Source organism: Abramis brama (assembly GCF_963993115.1).
Source record: "Abramis brama genome assembly, chromosome: 1".
Taxonomy (NCBI): domain Eukaryota; kingdom Metazoa; phylum Chordata; class Actinopteri; order Cypriniformes; family Leuciscidae; genus Abramis; species Abramis brama.
In genome coordinates this window covers 45,666,722-45,690,504 of record NC_139963.1, presented here as the reverse complement: position 1 = coordinate 45,690,504, position 23,783 = coordinate 45,666,722, and the positions used below count along the sequence as shown (strand labels likewise).

Here is a 23,783-nt window from a genome sequence, read left to right as displayed (position 1 = left end):
ACTCACCCTCATCTCGTTCCAAACCCATAAGACCTTCGTTCATCTTTGGAAATACAATTTGTTTGTACAAAAGTATAAATACAAAAGATATTTTTGATGAAATCCGAGAGCTTTCTGATCCCCCACCACCTACAGCAAACATTACCACTTTCTTTCAAGGCCCAGAAAGGTAGTAAAGACATTGTTAAAATAGTCCATGTGACTACCTACAGTGGCTCAACCTTAATGTTATGAAGTGGCGAGAATACTTTTTGTGCGCAAAAATAAATAAATAAATAAAACATTTTATTCAACCATTTCTTCTCTTTCATGTCAGTCTCTGACGCTGTTCACTTTGTAAACAGTAGCCGCCATTACCATTCCATAACCCTTCAAATTGCGCAAATGGAAATTGCGAATTGAAAATACGCCCAATGGAAACACGTCAATTTCGCAAAACTCCCATTTATCGCAGAAAAGTTTTTACGCTCGCATGAGGTGGTTCTTCAGGCAATTCGAAAAAGAAATATTTCGCAAACCTGCAATGGAAACAGTTTTTGCGCATTTACAGTCACCTGACGTAGATGACGCGGTGTGTTTGGACAGAATACGAGACAGAGTTCTTTATTAAATTCATAAAAGACAAAAGAATTACAGGAATACTGCATTCTAAACCTCAAAGAAATGACACAATCAAGACCTCGGAGCAGAAATGAGTGCGAAACACCTCATACACAGTATAAGGGTCTTTCCTTGCCATTAATGCTTGGATAACACACATACGTCTCCTTCGATTAATAATAATGGCCAGTGCAGTGGCTGGCATATACATAAACCTACCAACATCCGTTGCCATGATTCCTGGAATGATTATCGCGAGAGGAAAAAATTACATTTTAGTCACATAACATCGGTTAATGGAAACGGTGTCTTTTCGCAATAGTTTTTTGTCGACATTTAGAAAAAATCACAAAGTTTTGCACAAATCTGTAATGGAAACATGGAAACATACCTAGTGAAGCACTTCCAGGGTTCTATGTCAGCAAATTTTATTTTTGTGACAGATCATTTTTGGGTGAACTAACCCTTTAAAGGCCATTCTCAATTCAATTCTGAATGGTGATTGTTTATCATATTTGATACATCATGCTTTTATGACTCATATAGTATGATAGTGAGAATATGAAGCTCGAGGAGGAAGAAACACCTACATTTTATTCAGAGGCCCAAACTGAGCAAAAATATGAAATTGGTGTAGGCCTAGTTGCTGATATTTATATGGGCAAAAAGTAATATGAAATTATGATGCTTGAAATGTAAATCAATGAGTTTACAACTGTATAGATATTACTTACATAAAATAAAAAAATTCACTCTATAGGCCTATCTCATAATATGTCTTAGTAAGATGATATCTAAAAGCTTATGATCAAAGCTTATGTACTAATTTTAATTATAATGCAATGCAATACAATGATGATAAACCTTCCTCAAAAGGTGAAAAGAAAAATTATTACTGTAATCAGATACAAATTTACTACTTTAAATGTATTGTTAAAATAACTTGTTGAGATTACTCAAATATCCAAATTGTCAGTTAATATAGGCCTATCTTCACATTTAAGCTGATTAAACTTAAAATTATAAGGCAGCATGAACGCTTTTTAACTTCAAACAATACATTTTTACAGTGAGTAAAGCAGGATCTTCTCTGCAGAATGATGAATGAAACGCAAACAACCTCTTTAACAGAATCCACTGATGCAAATGGAACAAAAACTCAGTTCTATCATAAACAGTTAATATGCTGCTGAGTTGAAGAAGAACATCCCCACCGAATCAGCAGTTTAACACAGAAATCTTTGCCACACATTTGTCCTGCCAAGAGCAAGTCAACTATATACAGAAATTGGCTGCAGAACTTCTTTTGTGTACTTTAATATTAATAATATTTGGCTAAGCGCATTGCTAACTGGTTAGTATGCTTAGCTATCTATTATACTGTATACGGTTTATTAAAAGGTCAATAAGAAAAGGTTTTTGAATAGCTAGAACAAAAATACTGCAATAGATTGCAGGCTTTTTGATCAGACAACTGTTTACTCTTTGGGATAGGATTTGAGACACCACCTTTTGACTTGAGCCAAGGAGCAACAACATAAAATACCCTAGCAACCACTTAACAACCACCCAGAACAACCTAGGAACAATTTAACATCCACCTAGAACACCCTAGCAACATAACATCCAGTTGAAAACATCCAAGCAATCAGTTAACAACCACTCAGAACAACCTTGCAGTTGCTTGACGAGCACCAAAACAACATTGAAATCACATACCCACCCAGAAAACCCTAACAACCATTAGACCTAGCAACTGCTTAACAACAGGTAGACCAGTATGAACCACTCAACAACAACAACAACAACAACCTAGTAACCGCTTAACCACACAGAACACCTTAGCAACCACTTAACAACCACCCAGAACATCCTAGTCGCTTGACAACCACAGAACAATCTAGAAACCACCTAACCACCCAAAACACACTAGCTTATTGATGCTGTTTTCTGTTAATGCGTGAACAAAACTTAACTTAAAACAAAGTCTTATTTTTTTAATTCTGTCGATTTTATCACGAAATTCAAATAATAAATGTCGTTTTGGCGCTCTTTTTAGTGTGGCGCGTGACCGATCGTTGCGCCTCAGTTCAATTAAGCGCACGTGAACCGATCATATCTTCCTCTGTAGGCTATTAAAGCACTAAATAAACATGAGTGAACATCCAAAGGTATGTTGAAAGATACAGTATAACTTACCGAAATGTATTATGCCTCAATCAGTGTTTCAACCGCGAACAGACGTCATCAACAAACTGTCACGTGTAACGCCAACGGTAAGCCCACATTTCCCTTAGGAAAGCTTTTCGATGTCCACAGCTGGACAGTTTGTTAGCTAGAAAAAAAAAATATATATATTTTTGCAAAAGATATGCACTATATTGGTTACATTTTTACTTAAGGTGTTAGTGATGTCTTATTTAATGCATGTTTGATTAGATCTGTCACGAAAACAAGTTCATGTTTGTAGCCTACCTTATGTTAACGAATTGGAGTGGAAACATTTTCATTAATGTTGATAATTATCATTAATGTTGACAAGTTATTATTATAAAAACGGCCTTTTGTGCTAATTAAATGTTTGTATAGGGCTACAAATCGGTTTTTATTTGAGTGTTTATTATATATAAAAAAAAAAGCAGTTGATAGCAATGTAATGCAGGGTTCCCTGAATAGTTTACAGATTGAGGTTTTTTTCCTTGAGAAAAATTGATGTAGCTACTTACCTGATATAGCTATCCAAATTTATGGATATCGAAACGATTGAGCGATTGTGAATCAAAATCAAATCAAATCAATCAATACCCAGCCCTACACTCTAACAACCACCCAGAACACCCTAGCAACCACTTAACAACCACCCAGGCCAGAACACCTTATCAACAGAACACCCTAGCAACCACCCTGAACACCCTAGCAACCAATTTATTAATTATATTTAAGAATGTTATTAAATTATATTAACTGCAAAATGATTAACCAAATTAAGTCCAAAGACTTCAACTCCCGTGTATTTTCTTATAAATCCCTGCACAAATCCAGACAGAGACGCAAACGAATTACCTGCAGAAACACTTTGTTTGGACTCCTATAAACTGGCACCAGAGCCTGGACTCTCCTCGACGCCAGAACGGTTAAGATTTCAACAATGCAAAGCATATGCTTATGAAAATAATTACCTAACCTTGAGTTCAGGGGCTTCTTGGCTACAGATAGAGGGGCCAGACATAGCGCCAGGTAACGTCTGCAATTATAACCGGGCTGAATAACCTCCATCAAAACTCACTTCATGCGCATTACGCGCTAGAAAAAGCCCATAAAAGCCTATTCAGGATCAAGGATGCCTGTTCCCAGAGGCCCCTCTATCTCTAATTGTAATCTATTAAGAATCACAAAAGCTGCAGACGGGAAGGTTTCCGAGCGGAGCGTCTGTTCAGACAGACAGGCACCTGGGAAATCGGAGGAGGTTTTCAGTCCAGGAGGAAAAGTGTATCGCTTTCTGAAGCTAATTAGTCCTGTACATGACCAATCAGAAGAAATACAACAGCTGGCCAAGAAATATATTTGCCTTCCATTCGTGAAAGACAGCCAGTGGAAAGAAACAGAGGAATAGCCTACCTGATGTTATTCGAGAGGGCCGTTTCAGGGGACAAAATGTGGGACAAATATAGACCCTCAACAATCTCATTTTCATTGTTTCCTACAGCTTGAGTGGACACGAGTGCATCGGCCAAGAGAAACATTCAGAAGGGTGAATCTCATGAAGCCTGTCAAGAGCATATTTAACCTCAAAAGAAGATTTAAGAAATTATATTTTACAACCATTAAGGTTTTTTAATAGATTGTGAGTGACTATGCGAAATAGTAAATAGTAAAGTATTTATATATAATGCAATATTTATACTGCCTTTAGTTTATGAGTAATAATGAGAATTACATGCAAACTCAAATATTAAACACTCATATACATTATGTATAACAATAAATAATAAAAATACAATTTAATAATAATTATATGTCACAAATCAGGAAAAAAATAATATATATTTTCTATGCAAAATATGTTTTATTTTGAATTTGGGGTGAGAGCCGCTCTGTATGCTGGTGCCATATTTGTGCTATACAGAAACAGGATCACACTAACATTAAATATAATTATACTGTCAATTATACAAATATACCCAACAAACCATGATGTACAGAAGGATGTTTATAACACTATAGTGTGCATGCGTGTTAAAATACTTACAAAACGAGCAGTCTTAATTTAGGAGAGTTATAGGACCAAAATCAAAATAATTCAATAATAAAAATAAAAAAATGCACCATTATAAAATCTATGACATTTAAATCAGGGAATATCATTATATCAACTGGTTTGACTAACCCGTTTAGTCAGTTTAGTAAGTTTACTTTAGTCACTCTCTGAATTTAGAACCACACACTAGTGTATACTCTTACTATTTTATATATATATATATATATATATATATATATATATATATATATATATATATATATATTTATTTATATATATATATTATTTTTTATGGCAGAGATAGTACACTAGTATTCTGCTCTGACATAACAGACTGTAATTACACTTTTGACCAGCAGAGAGAGACACAGCTCCTGCATTTAATTTAGCCTAGAAAATACTGTCCTGTACAAGTATTCATTTGTGGACTCAAATCCATGATCATATTATATTAGAGTCCTTTTAAAGTCCCCCTGTTGTCAATCACTTCATCCATTAAAACTAATCTTTGATCACCAAAATTACATTTTTAAGCATTTTTTACTTAAAAAAAAAATATATATATATATTTTTATGCCTTAAAACAGCTTTAACGTAACTTGACACCCTTGCCTCATTTCTTATACGTGGTTTTATGAATATGCAAATGAGCCCCACCTCCACTCACTCACAGCCGCTCAGAGATCCACTCGTTGATGATCACACGTTGATCTGATTGGTCACAAGGTAGTTTGTGACGTCAGAAACACCAGCGATTTCAAACGTGTTTTTGAGACTGTCTTTGATTCACTGCAGTTTTAAGGAGAAAATACTCAGCAATCGACAGACTTATGAATTTACACATGGTTTGTCTTAAAACGTATTAAAAACACCACATAGACAACAACATTAAAAGGCAAAACACCAGTTTTATTGCAATTAATTTTTGCAACAATGAACAGGCTGAGGCAGAATGCACAGATGATTTGATTTCCACTTGCAGTACCGAGAGTTTAAGAGGTAGATGTCAAAAAACAACAGATCCAGAAGAAAAAAACACACACAATGAAACTACGGAGTGTCAAACAAGTCAAAGGGAATGTCAATGAAACTCTCCTATAACTTTCCTATGAATAATCTCCATTTCCTAATGGATAAAAACCCACGACTGTAAACACCAGCAGATATTAACGGACTGTATTGCTGCTTGTGGTCGGAATAATGTGTTATTATTGTTTTCATAAACTTACTGTGCTCAGCATTAACATGTAAACAGCAGTATTATGAATTGAGTCATAATATTTTCAGTGCAAATGCTCAGAAATATATTTTCTATAGTAATTGTCCTTAAAGTGATTTATGCAAATTCCTGTTTTAAAGTATGCAATTCATTTTCCCAATATACAGACCATAAATTCTGACCATTAAAAATGTATCAACCATTAAAATTAAATCAGTGCGAACCTTATTATCTTTGTAAAGCCTCAACTGTGTTCCCGAGCTTCAAACAGCAGAGGACGCTGCTTTACTACAATCCATCATTATAATATAAATGCCTAATTCAGCACATGTTATATTTAAGTGCATGATTGTATTCAATTGCATGTGTTGGGGAACAAAACTATAACATAACCATTATATAACTATTCAGATCACGTACAGTGACCCTCGTGCTTATTTGGACACTTGAGTCCGGATGTGCATTACTGTTCAAACAGTTGGGGTCAGTGAGTTTTTTTCAATGTTTCTGAAATTAGTCTCTTCTGCTCACCAAGGCTGCATTAATATGATCAAATAATATTGTGAAATATTATTACCATTTAAAATAACTGTTTTCTATGCAAATATATTGTAAAATGTCATTTATTCCTGTGATCAAAGCTGAATTTTCAGCATCATTACTCCAGTCTTCAGTGTCACATGATCCTTCAGAAATCATTCTAATATGATGATTTGATGCTCATTTATTATGCTGCTCAATTATTAATAATGACAGTGTATTGCTTTATGATTCGAACCTAACAAACTTCTTTTTGCCAAATATCTTTATTTACTGTAAACAACTCTTGATTTTATACTGTTTTCTTGCACATTTCCATGTCTTAAGTGCCCAAATTTTATATATTATATTTATATTTAATTTTATAGGGTTGCTGTATAACACCTAACAGCATTTGGATTTCAGGAAGGATTACTGATTGATTTTGTGCATTTGATATCTAACGAAGAGGTTAATTAATGTTTTCATATATTCACAAATTACATAAAAGCGCTATGATTAATCTACATTACATTCGGAACCGATTTTATAAACTCAAATTATCCATGATTTCCTTCTAAAGTTCAACAGGAACCAGAAATCCTTTGATTTTTTAACTCTGCTGAATTTTCACCGATCCCCAAATAAACATCAGTAACTCTACCCACAATGCCCTGCACCCAGAATGCCCTTCTGATTGAAACAGAACCAAAGCGATGTCAGGAGAATGAGAGGACAGTGTTCATGCATCACTTGTTGTTGGTGCAGTAGTTTGCGTAGTTACTGCAGGCCTTCTTCATGTCGGTGAGAAATGCAGGGACGCCCGTCTGAGGTGAAAACACACATTCATCAACACCGTTACACCAATAAATGCACATCAAATCAAATCAAGTATATTTGTATAGCGCTTTTCACAATACAGATTGTATCAAAGCAGCTTCACAGTATTAAAATAAAATAATACAACAAAGTTTGTTTCTAGTGGAATTTATTGATTGATAGAATAAAATTAAATATCCCCAAAATATCCCCAACTGAGCAAGCCAAAGGCAACAGTGGCAAGGAACCGAAAAAACTCCATCAAGCGGCCTAATGGTGTCCTAAAACTCCATCAGGTGACCTAATGGAGAAAAAAAAAACCTTGGGAGAACCCAGGCTCAGTCGGGGGCCAGTTCTCCTCTGGCATTTATGAACTAGAGGCCGGATTGTAGTTTGAAACTGTGAGATTAACAATATTATATGAATGCCTGGCTGAAAAGATGCGTCTTTAATCTAGTTTTAAACTGGGAGAGTGAGTCCGAGCAACGAACAGTATCAGGAAGGCTATTCCAGAGTTTTGGAGCCAAATGTGAAAATGCTCTCCCTCCTTTGGTTGATCTGGATATCCTAGGTATGACCAAAAGCCTTGAATTTATTGATCTTAAAGAGCGCGATGGATTATAGGGTGATAGAAGATCCGCTAAATAGACTGGAGCTAAGCCGTTTAGGGCTTTATAAGTCAGTAGCAATACCTTGTAATTAATACGGAACTTTATAGGTAGCCAATGTAGTGATGATAAAATCGGTGTTATATGATCATATTTTCTTGATCTAGTAAGAACTCTAGCGGCTGCATTTTGGACTAACTGTAGCTTGGTTATTGAGGATGCAGGACAACCGGCCAACAAAGCATTACAGTAATCTAGTCTTGAGGTCATGAATGCATGAACTAACTTTTCTGCATCAGAAACTGATAGCATATTACGTAGCTTAGCAATGTTTCTAAGGTGGAAAAAGGCTGTTTTTGTAACATACGAAAACATACGTAACATAGTTGCAGTCTAATATAACACCCAGGTCTTTTACTGTAGAGGATAAAGTAACAGGACATCCTACGATGTCAAAGTTGTATTGTGAGAGGTTCTGTGGGCGGTTTTTTGAACCGATAAGTATTACCTCTGTCTTGTCTGGATTTAATAATAGAAAATTACGCGTCATCCAATCTTTTATATCTTTAACACACTCTGTCAATTTGGATAATTTAGCGTTTTCATCCGGCCGTGATGAAATATATATTTGAGTGTCATCAGCATAACAATGGAAACTAATTCCATGTTTCCTTATAATATTTCCAAGTGGCAGCATATATATTGAGAATAACAGAGGGCCTAACACAGATCCCTGCGGCACTCCATAGTTTACTGGAGTTATGATCGATTTTTCTCCATTTAAATAGACAAAATGGTAGCGGTCAGATAAATATGATCTAAACCAGCTTAATGCTTGTCCTTGAACACCAGTATAATTTTGTAGTCGATCTAAGAGTATTGTGTGATTTATAGTATCGAACGCAGCACTTAGATCCAGTAAAACTAGTATTGAGATACAGCCTTGGTCAGAAGCTAATAGTAAATCATTTGTGATTTTAACGAGCGCAGTTTCAGTGCTGTGATGCGGCCTGAAACCAGACTGAAACTTTTCATAGATATCATTTTCTTGCAAGAAAGAGCCCAGTTGAGTGGACACAACTTTTTCTAGTATTTTAGACATAAAAGGTAGATTTGAAATGGGTCTATAATTTGCTAGATTATGCGGGTCTAATTGTGGTTTCTTAATGAGAGGTTTTATCACTGCCAGTTTAAATGTTCTTGGAACATGACCTAAAGATAAAGTTAATAATATTGAGGAGAGGCTCTTCCACTACAGGTAACACTTCCTTCAGTAGTTTAGTTGGTATAGGATCTAATAAACATGCTGTTGTTTTAGATGAAGTGATAAGTTTATTTAACTCTTTTTGTTCTATAGTTGTAAAGCACTGTAATTGTTCTTGCGGGGGGATAATTGAGGCTGAATTATAAGGTGCGATTGAGGATTGAACGTTTACAATTGTGGTTCTGATGTTTTCTATTTTCTCAGTGAAGAAGTTCATGAAATCATTACTACTAAACTGTAACGGGATATTTTGTTCGGGTGACGTCTGTTTATTTGTTAGTCTAGCCACGGTGTTAAATAAAAACCTAGGATTGTTTTGGTTGTTTTCTATTAGTTTGCGGAGGTGCTCAGCCCTGGCCGCTTTTAGGGCCTTTTTATAACGTGACATACTGTCTTTCCACGCGATTCTAAAGACCTCTAAATTAGTTTGTTTCCATTTACGCTCTAAATTACGGGTTTCTCTCTTTAGAACATGCGTAGTATTATTGTACCATGGTGCTTTAATTTTCTCTGTGACCTTTTTTAATCTAACGGGTGCAACAACATCCAATGTTCTAGAGAGAATGGTGCTCATAGTGCTAGTTAGTTCTTCTAGTTCATCTGTTTGTTTGGGTTCAGGCAGCAGCTGAGACAGATCAGACAAGCAACTCGAGAAATTATCTATGGTGGATGGAAGGATTGATCTGCCTGGTCGAAAACGTGGCGCCGCATGACATATTACAGCAGTACGTAATATGCAAGTTACCAAGTAATGATCAGTGACATCATCACTTTGTGGAATGATATCTATATCGGTTGGATCGGTTCCATATGATATAATTAAATCGAGTGTGTGATTAAGACGATGAGTTGGTCCGGTGACGTTTTGTTTGACCCCAAATGAATTTAATAAATCTATAAACGCAGTCCCTAACGCATCATTTGGATTATCTATGTGTATGTTAAAATCTCCAACAATTAATGCTTTATCTACATTGACCAATAGATCTGAGAGAAAATCTGCAAACTCTTTTAGGAAATCAGCGTAAGGCCCAGGCGGTCTATATACGGTAGCCAAGGCTAGAGATAATATGGATTTTTTTCTAACATCTAAGAGCGTAACATTTAGTACAAGTATTTCAAACGAAATAAACTTATAACCCGTTTTCTGAGTAACATTGAGAATATCTCTATAGACCGCTGCAACACCGCCGCCACGACCAATCAGACGGGGTTCGTGCTTATAGGAGTATCCAGATGGAGTAGACTCATTTAGACCGAAATAATCATTAGGTTTAAGCCAAGTTTCAGTAAGGCAAAGCACATCGAAGCTATTATCCGTGACTATTTCATTTACAATAACTGCCTTAGGTGTGAGTGATCTAATGTTTAGAAGACCTAGCTTTAGAAATTGTTTTTGGTTACTAATAGCAACATTTTCTGGTTTAATAACAATTAGATTTTTTCTAGATCCTGCAGTAGAATTATTATTTGATCTCACTAAACGAGGAATAGACACAGTTTCTATGCAATGTTCTACACTATTTATATCAGTTAATTTGGTGCAGCAGAGACTATGATTTGAACTTTTGGTTACTAGTCAAAAGGTATTTAACATTTTGGAGATGTTATCTGACAGAAGATCCGATCCGAATCTGCTTGGGTGTAAGCCATCAGCACGGTAAAGCCTAGGACGCTCCCAAAACAGATTCCAATTATTTACAAAGAGCAGTTTCTGCTCATTGCACCATGACATTAACCATTCATTTAGCGCGAATAATCTACTAAACTTTTCATGACCTAGTCGGTACGTGGGAAGCGGTCCTGACACAATGATCGTTATATCAGGCGATGTGCTGCGTACCGTATCGATCAGATTCCTGAAGTCTTTCTTCAGAACCTCTGTCTGTCGCAGCCTGATATCGGCCCCTCCCGCGTGCAGGACCACAGTTCCGACGCGCTCGTTCAGAATCTCGGGAACGTGAGCAGCGATTTCAGAAACACGAGCACCAGGAAAGCAGTGACTATGCACCTTACTTTTATTTAACGTAGCTTGTACGTGTCGAACGATGGAATCACCGATGATCACAGCATCGCGTTCTGTTTCGCGAAGAGGGGAGAAGCGGTTTTGTGTGGATATCTCGAAAACCGGGAGGGTCGGAGAGAGTCTTCTTGGTCTAGACCTGACTCGCGTCTTCCGCTGCGGAAATATCCAGGCTTCGTGGTGGCATGTTGGAGCCGGCGTAAACGAGACCATAGCTGATCGCGGCCTCGACGCTCGTGACCGATGCTGAGTAACGCACGGAGTAGACGAGGTCGGAGTCAGCGGGTTAGTAACGTTGATCACTGATTTGTGTGCATCGGCGCGTGATGTTTCAAGAGCTAACCGCCGGTCTATCAGCTCGGCTTTTCTCACTAAAAGGTCGTGGATCTGTTTCTCAACAGCTTCCAGCTCAGACTGCAACGCGTGTAGCTCAAATGTGTCCTCACCTGCACCAAAAGGTAGACTACTTACATCTGATATATTCGCCATTTTAACAGATGGACAGTAAGTTAAGTTAGCAACGACGCTACCAGTGATGCTATCAATATTAATACTAATTTATGACTGAAGTCTTGGATATAATCCGTCTTTTTAGTGGTACCGGTGTAGAGTAGACGCACGATAGGCGAAAAAATGTTTGTTTGTAAGTGAGTGTGGAGAAGACGCGTTCAGCCGTGATCCACAGGAGTAACCTATAAGAGTATCCGACGTTGGATCACTAATGACATGAATGAATGAATGTACAGCCGGCTCACCTTTGCTGCCCAGTTCACCAGCCACGTCGGGATCATTCCTCCGGGATTATCAAAGTAGTTCATGAACACTGGAATATGATTCAAACACACATAGTTGCAGGTGAGCAGGAGTATATTACGTGAGTGTGTGTCTGAGTGAATGTGAGTGTGTGTGTGTAAGTGACTGAGTGTGTGCGCGTGAGTGTGTGAGTGACTGAGTGAGTGAGCATTGAGTGTGTGAGTGAGTGAGTGAGAGAATGAGTGAGTGACAGTGAGTGAGTGAGTGAGTAAGTGACTGACTGAGTGAGTGAGTGACTGAGTGAGTGAGTGAGTGAGTGAGAGAATGAATGAGTGAGTGAGTAAGTGACTGACGGAGTGAGTGACTGACTGACTGACTGACTGACTGACTGAACGAACGAGTGTGTGCGTGAGTGTGAGTGAGCAAGTGAGTGTGTGAGTGACTGACTGACTGAACGAGTGTGTGCGTGAGTGTGAGTGAGTGACTGAGTGAGTGAGCAAGTGAGTGTGTGAGTGACTGACTGAGTGAGTGAGTGAGAGAATGAGTGAGTGACTGAGTGAGTGAGTGAGTGACTGAGTGAGTGACTGACTGAGTGAGTGAGTGAGTGACAGACTGACTGACTGAGTGAGTGAGTGACAGACTGACTGACTGACTGACTGATTGAGTGAGTGAGTGAGTGACTGACTGAGTGCCTGAGTGAGTGGGAGAATGAGTGTGTGTGTATGTGTGTGTGTGTGTGAGTGACTGACTGAGTGAGTGAGTGACAGTGACTGAGTGAGTGAGTGAGTGAGTGAGTGGGAGAATGAGTGTGAGTGAGTGAGTGAGTGAGTGAGTGCCTGAGTCACTGTGTGTGCGAGTGAGTGAGTGACTGAGTGAGTGGGAGAATGAGTGTGTGTGTGTGTGTGTGTGTGTGTGTGTGTGTGTGTGAGAGAGAGTGAGTGAGTGAGTGAGTGAGCAAGTGAGTGTGTGAGTGAGTAAGTGACTGACTGAGTGAGTGAGAATGAGTGAGAGAATGAGTGAGTGACTGAGTGAGTGAGTGAGTGAGTGAGTGAGTGACTGACTGACTGACTGAGTGAGTGAGTGACAGACTTACTGAGTGAGTGACAGACTGACTGACTGAGTGAGTGAGTGACTGAGTGCCTGAGTGAGTGGGAGAATGAGTGTGTGTGTGTGTGTGTGTGTGTGTGAGTGAGTGAGTGAGTGAGTGAGTGAGTGACAGTGACTGAGCGAGTGAGTGAGTGACAGACTGACTGACTGACTGACTGAGTGAGTGAGTGAGTGTGTGTGAGTGAGTGAGTGAGTGCCTGAGTCACTGTGTGTGCGAGTGAGTGAGTGACTGAGTGAGTGGGAATGTGTGTGTGTGTGTGTGAGACAGTGAGTGAGTGACAGACTGACTGACTGACTGACTGAGTGAGTGAGTGAGTGAGTGACTGAGTGCCTGAGTGAGTGGGAGAATGTGTGTGTGTGTGTGTGTGTGAGAGAGTGAGTGACTGACTGACTGAGTGAGTGACAGTGACAGTGACTGAGTGAGTGAGTGACAGACGTGACTGACTGACTGACTGACTGACTGAGTGAGTGACAGTGACTGAGTGACAGACTGACTGACTGACTGACTGAATGAGTGAGTGAGTGAGTGACTGAGTGAGTGGGAGAATGAGTGTGTGTGTGTGTGTGTGTGTGTATGTGAGTGAGTGAGTGAGTGAGTGAGTGAGTGACTGAGTGCCTGAGTGAGTGGGAGAATGAGTGTGTGTGTGTGTGTGTGTGTGTGTGTGTGTGTGAGAGTGAGTGACTGACTGAGTGAGTGAGTGAGTGACAGTGACTGAGTGAGTGAGTGACAGACGTGACTGACTGACTGAGTGAGTGACAGTGACTGAGTGAGTGAGTGAGTGACAGACTGACTGACTGACTGAGTGAGTGAGTGAGTGAGTGAGTGAGTGGGAGAATGAGTGTGTGAGTGAGTGAGTGAGTGAGAGTGTGTGTGAGCGCGTGTGTGCGCGCGCGTGTGTCTGTACCTTTGGTCCCGCCAGAGCCATCGCTCTCCATGGCCAGACTCTGTTTGTAATCTTTGACCCGGATCACGCCTCTCTTCTCTGCACACTGAGGCACACACGAGCTCTTGGCTAAAACCACCCAGATCTTCCGTCCTCCCGCGTCCAGATCCCGGCGCTCACGCACATACACATACTCAAGAGGGTTAAGGGCTCACCGAGAGAGAACTGCTGATTTATTTCAATCAAATATTATCATAAATGAAGAAATATTATTTTTCTGACACTGGTCAGCATGAATCTGTCCCGCACACACACACACACACTGTATTTTCCGAGCATTTGTCTGTAGGATACATCCCTGTTGGACAGAGTTAATGGATATTTCACCTCCCAGTATATGGCTTTCTGCCCGCTGTAGTCTTTCTCGTGCAGCTCTGAGGACGACACACACACACACACACACACACACTCAGTGTGAGTACTTGCACACTTACAGTAAGGTTTCATGTTGATGTTAACATTAGTTAACTAAATTATTTAACATTAACTAACAATGAACAATACTTCTACAGCATTTATTAATCTTAGTAAATGTTAATGTCAAGCTGTATCCATTAATATTAGTTAATAGTTTGTTTTTCTCCTAGAAACAAACTTTTTGTTGCATTATTTTCCTGTTATCACTGTAAAGCTGCTTTGAAACAATCTGCATTGTAAAAAGTGCTATATAAATAAAGGTGACGTGACGTAATATACTCGAAACTAAGGAGAACAACTGCTGCATTTGTAATGTGCAGAAAAATGCTGTAAATATGTGTAAACATATATATAGCTCACTGTCAGCTCATGATAGCCAATGCATTAACTAATCTTAACAAATGAGACCCAGTGTTACCCAGAACCTAAACTACATACATTTACACACAGTTCAAGAGCAAGTTATTATGAGAGGAATATGTTTCGGATGAGAAGAGTGAAAGATGAGTTATGAGACACAATCACAGAGATGGGTGATATGAACAAACTCTATCACTGTATCACATTCATTTCACATCAAGGTTAAGGGTTTACATCATGATATTAGTTAATTTTGTGAGAAATTAAACATGAAAAATGCTTTATATATTAATGAAATAACCTATATAACATAAACAGCCTAATTTTGATAAATATATTTTACAAATTAAAGCTACACTTATGCTAATCTTAATGCAACACTATTAAATGTCATTTTAGAGACTTCTTCTTGCTTCTGATTTAATGGCAATAGTTCAGGAGGACCGTTTTCAGTTCCAGCATGCCTCAAAGTGACATCCGCGTCAGGTGTGGAAGAACTAAAACCAGACCTGAACCTCTCCTGAACTCTAGATCTGGACACCGTCTGCGAGTCTGATCCCATCATGCAACCTCACTCTCACTGAGAGCAAATCCATGTCCAACATCTAACATCTTCCCAGAAGCCTGGAAGCGATCAGGAACGACGAGCGTTTCAGGGTTTGAATTCAAAGTCACGTAAAAACAGCTTCATATTATTAAACAGTTGAGTTCAAAACTGACTTGTATTATAAAACGGACGTTGAAAGCATGAGATCCCACCCTTCCTTCAGTGCGTCTCCAAAGCCACGCCACCTCAAAACACATGAACACACACAGCAGAGTCTGCAAAGCATTACGAGACTGCATTACATGACCTTTTGTCTCAAAGCACACATTACATAACAACATGAACATATACTTGTAGAGCTCTAGTTTTACCACCTGACTGCTGCAGATTCATTTCGGCATTGATAGTGTTGCCATAGAAACGCAAAATATATATGTACATGTTTTAATATTTAGACCACTTGTATTATTGATTGCTATCAGGATTTTTTTTTTGTTTGTTTATGAAAAAATGCCTACCCTACCTTTAATGTTAGTTAATAAAAAATATCCATGTTTGTGTTAGTTCACAGTGCATTAACTAATGTTTACAGATAGAACTTTTGATCTTAAAAATTTACTAGTAAGTGTTAACTAACTAAGATTATAAAATGCTGTAGAAGTTCAAATGTTAACAAATGAAATTGTAAAGTGTTGCCATAAACTTGAACTTAAAGATATATAGAAAACTTAAACTCATTTTATTTCAGCTGTTGCTTACACTTAATTTGGTAACACTTTATTTTACAGTGTCCTTGTTACATGTACTTACCATAGTAATAACCGTAAATTATGCATAATTACATGCAACTAACCCTCAACCAAATCCTACCCTAACCCTATAGTAAGTACATGTAGTTGCTTAATTACACTGTAACAATGACACCTTAAATAAAGTGTAACCCTTTAATTTAAGGTGACGTAGTTATTTTTTACTTACTCTAGTAAGTACTAAGTAATATTACTTAACTACATGTACTTGCTATAGAGTTACAGTTAAGGTTTGGTTTAGGGTTAGTTACTTGTAATTATGCATAATTTACAGTTATTACTATAGTAAGTGGATGTAGTAACGTGTAACTACGTCACCTTAATGTAAAGTGTTACCCAGACAGTTGCCAAGTTGAAATTTGGCATTTTCGTTTAGTTGAACTTGATGTACTAAAATAACCACAGCTTGAGATTAAAAAAAATATACAGACATGAAAAAAAAAAAAAACTAATAAAAATGATAAAATACAACAAATTTACTAAACCTTTCAAATGAAAATTACAACCGAAAATATAAAAATGGTTAAAAATGGTTAAAAACTATGCTACAAAAAAAAATAAAAAATGATTTAACACTGTTGAGCAGAAAAAGACTGGCAGGCGTGTTTTTTCCAGGTCTGAACGGGTCAATCTAGCGTTTCACAGATGATGTATTCAGCGAACAAGGGTGGAGGCTCGTGATTGTAATCAGAAGCGATTCATGACTGATTTAACCCAAACCACATTTCACTGCTCTGGTGGTCCGACACAAGATTCATACTAGTGATTGAAATTACACAACAATGTTCAGTGAAATTATACATGCGAACAAAGACATGGTGTTCAGATAAAAGAACAAAACAAGTCCTGTAGTTCGACAAACATTTATGATGATGACACTGCAGCGTGAAACAATAAGAACTGTAAACGCTTGTCTTGCAATCAAGATCTGGAGGTCAGTTTGTGCTATTGTGTGTGTACATCAGTGTTTGGATGGGCTTTCTCCAGTTATACCACAGGAAAGCACACAGGGGGACACTAGAGGACATACATCAGGACTTAAGCACAAACGCTGTCAGATGCATGAGGCTTTTCGTGAAAGATCAGCTCAAACACATGCGTACAGGGTCCGTCTGGAGCCAGAGATGTGCTTCCAATAAAACAGCACTCCACCCTCACACACACACAGCTATTCACGGTCTGTTTGTGTTTGCGGGAAATACACCACCCTGCCATGTCATGTTTCAAACATGAAGAAAACCAAATGGCTTCAAAAGCTAGTTTCTTGTCAAATGCACACTCGTGCAACTACACAAGAAGTCCAGGATAAGAAAAAAATAAAAAGATGTGTCAAAATAATAATGAATTATGAAATCGCCGGTGAAATCTTTTGGAGAGCAAAAACAGCTTTCATGTCCTAAACTCAAGCACAAAACAAAGTGATTTTTAAAGATGGTTTAATAGTTCCCAGATCCTGAGAGAACACAACATGTACACGTTTGTCGAATAAAACGAGCTCCGTATTGATGATTACCAATGTTAACATTGTTTAAATGGTCATTTTATTTAAAACACAATTTCCTGAGCTTTTTTCGAAATGCAATGCAATACTTCAACGCAAAAGTCTTTCCCTAGATCACTTAACTATATCCTGCAAAAAGGTTATGGCATCACAACTACGAGCTCATAAACATCACTCATTGACCTCCCACATTTACATATTAACAACCATGTAAAACAACTGATAAATGACCATGTGAACTACAGTACGTGGGCAAAGATCATTCAAGTCTTAAAGGCAAAGTATCAAAAACTGTAAGTTTAATTATAATGCATCCAGGTCATTTTTGACCTGGAATAGATTTCTAAAAAATGTCTAAGAAACACAGTTTTTAGTATGGGAACCAAACTTTGATGTGTCAAGACTATATAAACTGTGGCTTTAAACATGAAATTTTGCCACATTTTATGAGTTGAATTTGAAGTACTACAGTGAAATACATTTAGAATCTCACACTTTTTAGGAGTGAATTTTGAATTTCTGAAACATGAATCTGCACACAGACAGAAAAAAAAAAGTAGACATAAATAAACTACAAATAAACTTCAGCAAAAGTTAGTCTATAGTACATGTGGGAAAAGTCCACTTTCACTCTGTTGCCACCTATTGATCACCCATTGCAGCATGAGAAACTGATGATCTTTGTCATCATAAAAGTGAAAGTTTATTCAAGCAAACTGGGTGTACATTTGGAAAACATCCAAGTAATGTTATTTTGATATTGGTTTGCTGGAAAATTGAAAAATGTTTGCATCATAAGTGTCAGAGAGGGAGAAAATGGTCATAAATAACTCATTTATAACTGTTTTTAACTTCATAACTAGTCTTCAGTGGAACACTACATGCTATAATGCTATAAACTGCATGTAGGCCACATTAAACATGACATCACACCTCCTGGTTTCCTGAGCTTATTGGTGCTTTTCCATCTCATTTTTAACTATTAACACTTTTGATTAAACAGTAAACACGTACTGATTGAGATTTAATGTTGTTGCAAAAAAAGGAGATTCAAAGTACAAACCTGCTCAATGTACAGAAATCTGATCCAGGGTCAGTTTCTGCCTTTCACATGCTAACGGTTGAGCTTACTGTATATAGACTGCAGGATCTGATTCTGGACCAGTCCACTGAGAAACTCGATACATAAAGGCCTGTTCTGTATATAGGCCCCATTTACACTGCATGGTTCAAGTGACCCAATTCCGATTTTTTCCTCTCATGTGGCACAGATCGGATATGACCGGCGAACGTGTAAGCAGAAAAAGCACATGGATTCCCATATTCTCAGATCGGTTTCAGGCCTCACTCATATGTGGAAATAAATCGGATATGAATCGGATACGTGCATTTGCGTGTGCCATGTAAGCAGACAAATCGGATATTCCCCAGTAAATGGGGTCAACTCAGGTGGACACCAACTGTGATCACATGACTTATGAGGCTCAACACAGTGGAGTATTTTTTTCTCCGGCTTACGAGAACAATGTTTTGCTGACCTTTGAAAATAGTGCGGAAAGCAAAACCCTGGATAATTAGAGATGCGCAGTTGAGCTCCAACATCACCCGAATCCGCAGCCAAAAACAAATCATCCACCCGCCACTCACCCGCACCAATAATTTTCTGATTTAAGTATCCGCACCCGATGGTCAAAACACTATTATTCTTGTGTTGTTACGCGTGAGGATAAATGGATGATCATTACTCCCTTGAAACTTAAACTGGAATGGAACATGCTCATATTTTAGAGAATGTAATTAATATTTTCGTTAATAATGATTTACCATATCCACCCGCGACCCACCCAAAATTAATCAGAATGTTATTTTTAATTCTTGACCCGCCCGATCCGCGGATTATCCGCAGAGCCCCCGCGGATATAACCGTGATCCGCTCATCACTATAATCATTTTGTCTGCTTTTGCATCCATTGCATATCGAGCTGTTTTACAAATAGTTTTACTTGTTTTACTATTTTCCGGGTCAGAACATCTACATTGGGTTGTTTTCGGCAGTGTATAGTGTGAATGCAAATATCGGATACTGGTCACTTTTAAAAAGATGATGTAAGCGGGTCGTCAAAAAAAATCGGATATAGTCAGCAAATCAGAATTGGGCATCAAGACCTGCAGTGTAAATGCAGCCTAAGTCTCAAGCATGGACGTCTGATGCATATGGCACACTTAACTAGAAACACTTGAGGATTTTCAAAGTCGCCATCTGATTGGTTGAACCCTACAGGACTTCCGGGAGACGCGTGTGTCGCGTTCTTTAACGGTCCGCATGAAAACAAAGCAGTCGTGAAGCCAAACCCCCTCATGGAAAAAGAAAACTGTCATGTTTACAACTGTGACAATGAGCGCTTATTAGGATCAAATAAATGCAGGATTTTCAAAAGTATGTGAAGTTTGTAAAGTTCGCGGCATAGGCTCTTTAAAATACGTCCAAGAGTTTTACACATCTGTTATTGTAGGGACATCGAGGCTACATTCTCACGCCTTTAAACATGACACGGAACAAAACCAGCTGTGATTGGTTGCTTTACATGTCAGTCAGACGGCCTCTGGATGGTCCTTGGCCAATGAACGCTGCGATCGAGTCCAGATCTTCTGCCTACATGAGACTAGTACTGTATAAACCACATCACTATCAAACAACACAGCACGTTCAACACACACAACAATGACAGAACAAACACTGGGTCAGTCTACTGGGACACTACATGTACATGACGTACCAGTCCAGTTCCCTGCGTATGTGAACGGATCTGACCACCATCAAGAGGAGAAGCTTCAGAGTGTGGAAAAACATTAGAAAAAAATATAAAAAACAACCCATATGATGCATTTCAAGAGGGCGCCAGTTTATTTGAGCTACACAAGAGTAAGTTAACATAACTTTAAGACACTTAATACTCTGTAATATTATCAATATGGCTGAACACTGTCAGATGAGAACAAAGCGTGAGATGAATAATTAACCTATTGTCTTCTGTAGAGATGCTTTAGCCGAATTAGTTTCATAATTAACGCACTTTGCAACATGGACACAGTTATTGAACTGAAGTGAATAAACATTGAACTGACTTGAGCAAAACGACACTGTCATTTTAGAGCTGCTTTACAGCAGAATTTGAATTTGTGTCACATTTGATGAAGTTGCATCAATGATTCTGTATTTTTCCTGTTTATTACTGTAGAAAATGAATAAAGCTGACGTGACTTGACTAACGTTTTTTTACCCATAACAAAAGCTTGTTTGAGTTGTTCTGCTACAGAAATGGGTGTATCACCTATAATCTCTTCAATGATGATTCATGAGCGTAGGAATCTGTCTAAACCTGCTTTACGAGTAATACTGAGAGTCAAACTATCACGACACTGAGACTGAAGGGTGAATGCTAACGAAATAATGGTTTTCATGAAGATGTTTGATCGTGACTTCTGCAGTCCTGCTCATGATTACCTTTGGCATAGGAGTCCCAGTGTCTCCTGTAGTTGAGATCCATGTAAACATCTGCGAGGAGATCTGGAGAGCAGCTGGCCAGAGAACCGAACACTTTGTACTCGTACAAACCTGTTTCCTGTTCAACACGACATCAAAGACGAAAGCATCACAAACACATGCCACATCACAGCCAGAGCCTGTACTACTGAACAAGCGTCGTGAAATGTGAATGACTGATGTGATGTTTTACATGTCATGCACTAGATGGGAAACTGATCCTATAGTGCATGAAAACAGGATCTCTTGAATGAATCCGTCATGGTTACTTTTGCTTGTGGGTTTTGCTTATAAATCACTTAAAACATCTGGATCTTTTATGGGTGATTTTGGTCATTTCATCCACACAGAGCCAAATAGTGTTATAGAACTTTTAAATACTGTATATTACCAACCCAATGCAATGGGTGTGTTTATAATACATATTGTGTTAATTATTATATAACAGAAAGGTTCAGTTGTAAATCACTGCACTGCCACTAGATTCACCCATTCAATTAGGTTTTATATTATAGCATATACTCATTTTAAATAGTCACACTTTCAACTCAGAAAACATTTATCAGGGTTGTCTTATTTTGATGATACTGAAATGATAGTTAATTATAACAAAAATATTTAGGTGGATTAAATCAAAATGCACAACAACTGCTTTAGAAAACAAGCATGTCTGTGTTTTAACTTCCTATTCTAAATTGAACTTTTAAAATGCATGGATTATGACAACATATGTGACAACTAGCCCCGGTCTGCTGCTTTTACAGTGAGTTTGAAGCTTATGATTATGTTATCGTTATATATCATCAAGTACAGTATGTCCAATATTATATAGAACATTTACGTTGGACATTGTATTATGCTGTTATGCCTAAAATAATAATCAAACGCATGTTATATATATACTATTCCATGTTATGCATGATGTTACAGATCAGATTGCATTGCACTGGATTGTTTTGATTGTGCACAGGGCGCGTGCGCATTGAGTCATTCATCAAATATTCACCTTGTTATAAAGTCTGTATATTTTGACGTTCATGGTCTCGGTGAAGAACTCCCAGCCTCCGTCGAGCATCGGCTGGTCCAGCTCGGTCCAGGCCTGCTGAAACTCCTCATCGCTGAACAGCAGAGCCATGATGTTTCCGTGTTCAGCACAAGAGTCAGGAATCATGTGTGTGAACGCGGGCGCTGACGTCAGAGCGCAGCTGATCGCGCGCCACGTGCTCGCGCTCACGCTGTTCGGTACACGCTTACAAGAAAATTAAGAGTATATAAATGTATATATTAATATGATTATTATATATTAAGGCAGATAATTATATATATATATATATATTTTTTTTTTTTATTTTTTTTTTTTTTAGAAGAAGTCTCTTACATCAAGGCTGCATTTATTTGATTAAAAATACAATCTACAACAAAAAAACAGTAATATTGTGAAATATTCTTAAAATGTAAAATATCTGTTTTCTATGTGAATATATAGTAAAGTGTAATTTATTCCTGTGATCAAAGCTGAATTTTCAGCATCATTACTCCAGTCTTCAGTGTCACATGATCCTTCAGAAATCATTCTAATATGATGATTTGATGTTCAAGAAACATTTCTGATTATTATCAATGTTGGGCTGTGGGCAATGGGGGCTGAAAAAAATACATTTATTCAGCAAGGATGCATTAAATTGATCAAAAGTGACAGGAAAGACATTTATAATGATAAAAAGATTATATTTAAAATAAATGCTGTTCTTTTGAACTTTCTATTCGTTAAACAATCCAAAAAAAAAAAAAAATTACACAATTGTTTTCAACATTGATAATAATAAGTAATATGTCTTGATCATCAAATCATCATGTTAGAATGATTTCTGAAGGATCATGTGACACTGAAGACTGGAGTAATGATGCTGAAAATTCAGCTTTGATCACAGGAATAAATTACATTTAAAAATATATATTCAAATAGAAAACAGTTATTTTACATTTTAATAATATTTCCCAATATTACTGTTTTTTATATTTTTAATAAAATAAATGCAGCCTTGGTGAGCAGAAGAGACATTAAAAATTGTACCGATCAAAAACTTTTGACTGGCAGTGTACATTTATATATATATATATATATGATTTTTTTTTTTTTTTTGTGCCAGTCAGCCGTTCATTATCTCAAAATAAACTCTGGCCGGGTGGTCAGGAGCCTGACATGAGACATTCGTCTGAGAGCCTCTGTTAGTAACCCAATGCTGTAACCTTTGTTACCAGATGATACTCTATACCTACAGCCTGTTACAAGACAGACCAGCTCAAATATTTATACTCCACCATTCATAACAGGCCCATCAATTCATCAGAAATGGGCAGTGTGTCATAATAGTTGTGAAAGTGTAATAAAATAAAGGGTTAGATTCAAGCTGATAGGACAGAACCTGTAATGAAACATCGAAAAACATATATCAACTAAAAGATACATTGAAGAACCTTTATGTTTAGG

At 37.8% G+C, this 23,783-nt stretch overlaps 1 protein-coding gene across 1 annotated transcript; it reads right to left on the bottom strand.

The window, feature by feature from the left end:
- Positions 1-5,746: 5,746 nt before the first annotated feature.
- pctp (phosphatidylcholine transfer protein) lies at positions 5,747-22,477 on the bottom strand. The gene is made up of 6 exons (XM_084117177.1): positions 22,299-22,477; positions 21,254-21,371; positions 14,409-14,488; positions 14,076-14,247; positions 12,066-12,133; positions 5,747-7,423 (listed from the first exon to the last, which is right to left on the bottom strand). The coding sequence occupies exons 1-6, from the start codon at positions 22,461-22,463 to the stop codon at positions 7,346-7,348; spliced, it is 681 nt and encodes a 226-aa protein (XP_083973303.1). The 5' UTR covers positions 22,464-22,477; the 3' UTR covers positions 5,747-7,345.
- Between the last annotated feature and the right edge of the window lie 1,306 nt (positions 22,478-23,783).

Coding starts and splice junctions, on each gene's coding strand:
- pctp (XM_084117177.1), bottom strand. CDS start 22,463: ATGATTCCTGACTCTTGTGCTGAACACGGAAACATCATGGCTCTGCTG. Junction 14,489..21,253: donor CTGGGACTCCTATGCCAAAG/GTAATCATGAGC, acceptor TGTCGTCCTCAG/AGCTGCACGAGAAAGACTAC. Junction 14,248..14,408: donor TAACTCTGTCCAACAGGGAT/GTATCCTACAGA, acceptor AACCCTCTTGAG/TATGTGTATGTGCGTGAGCG.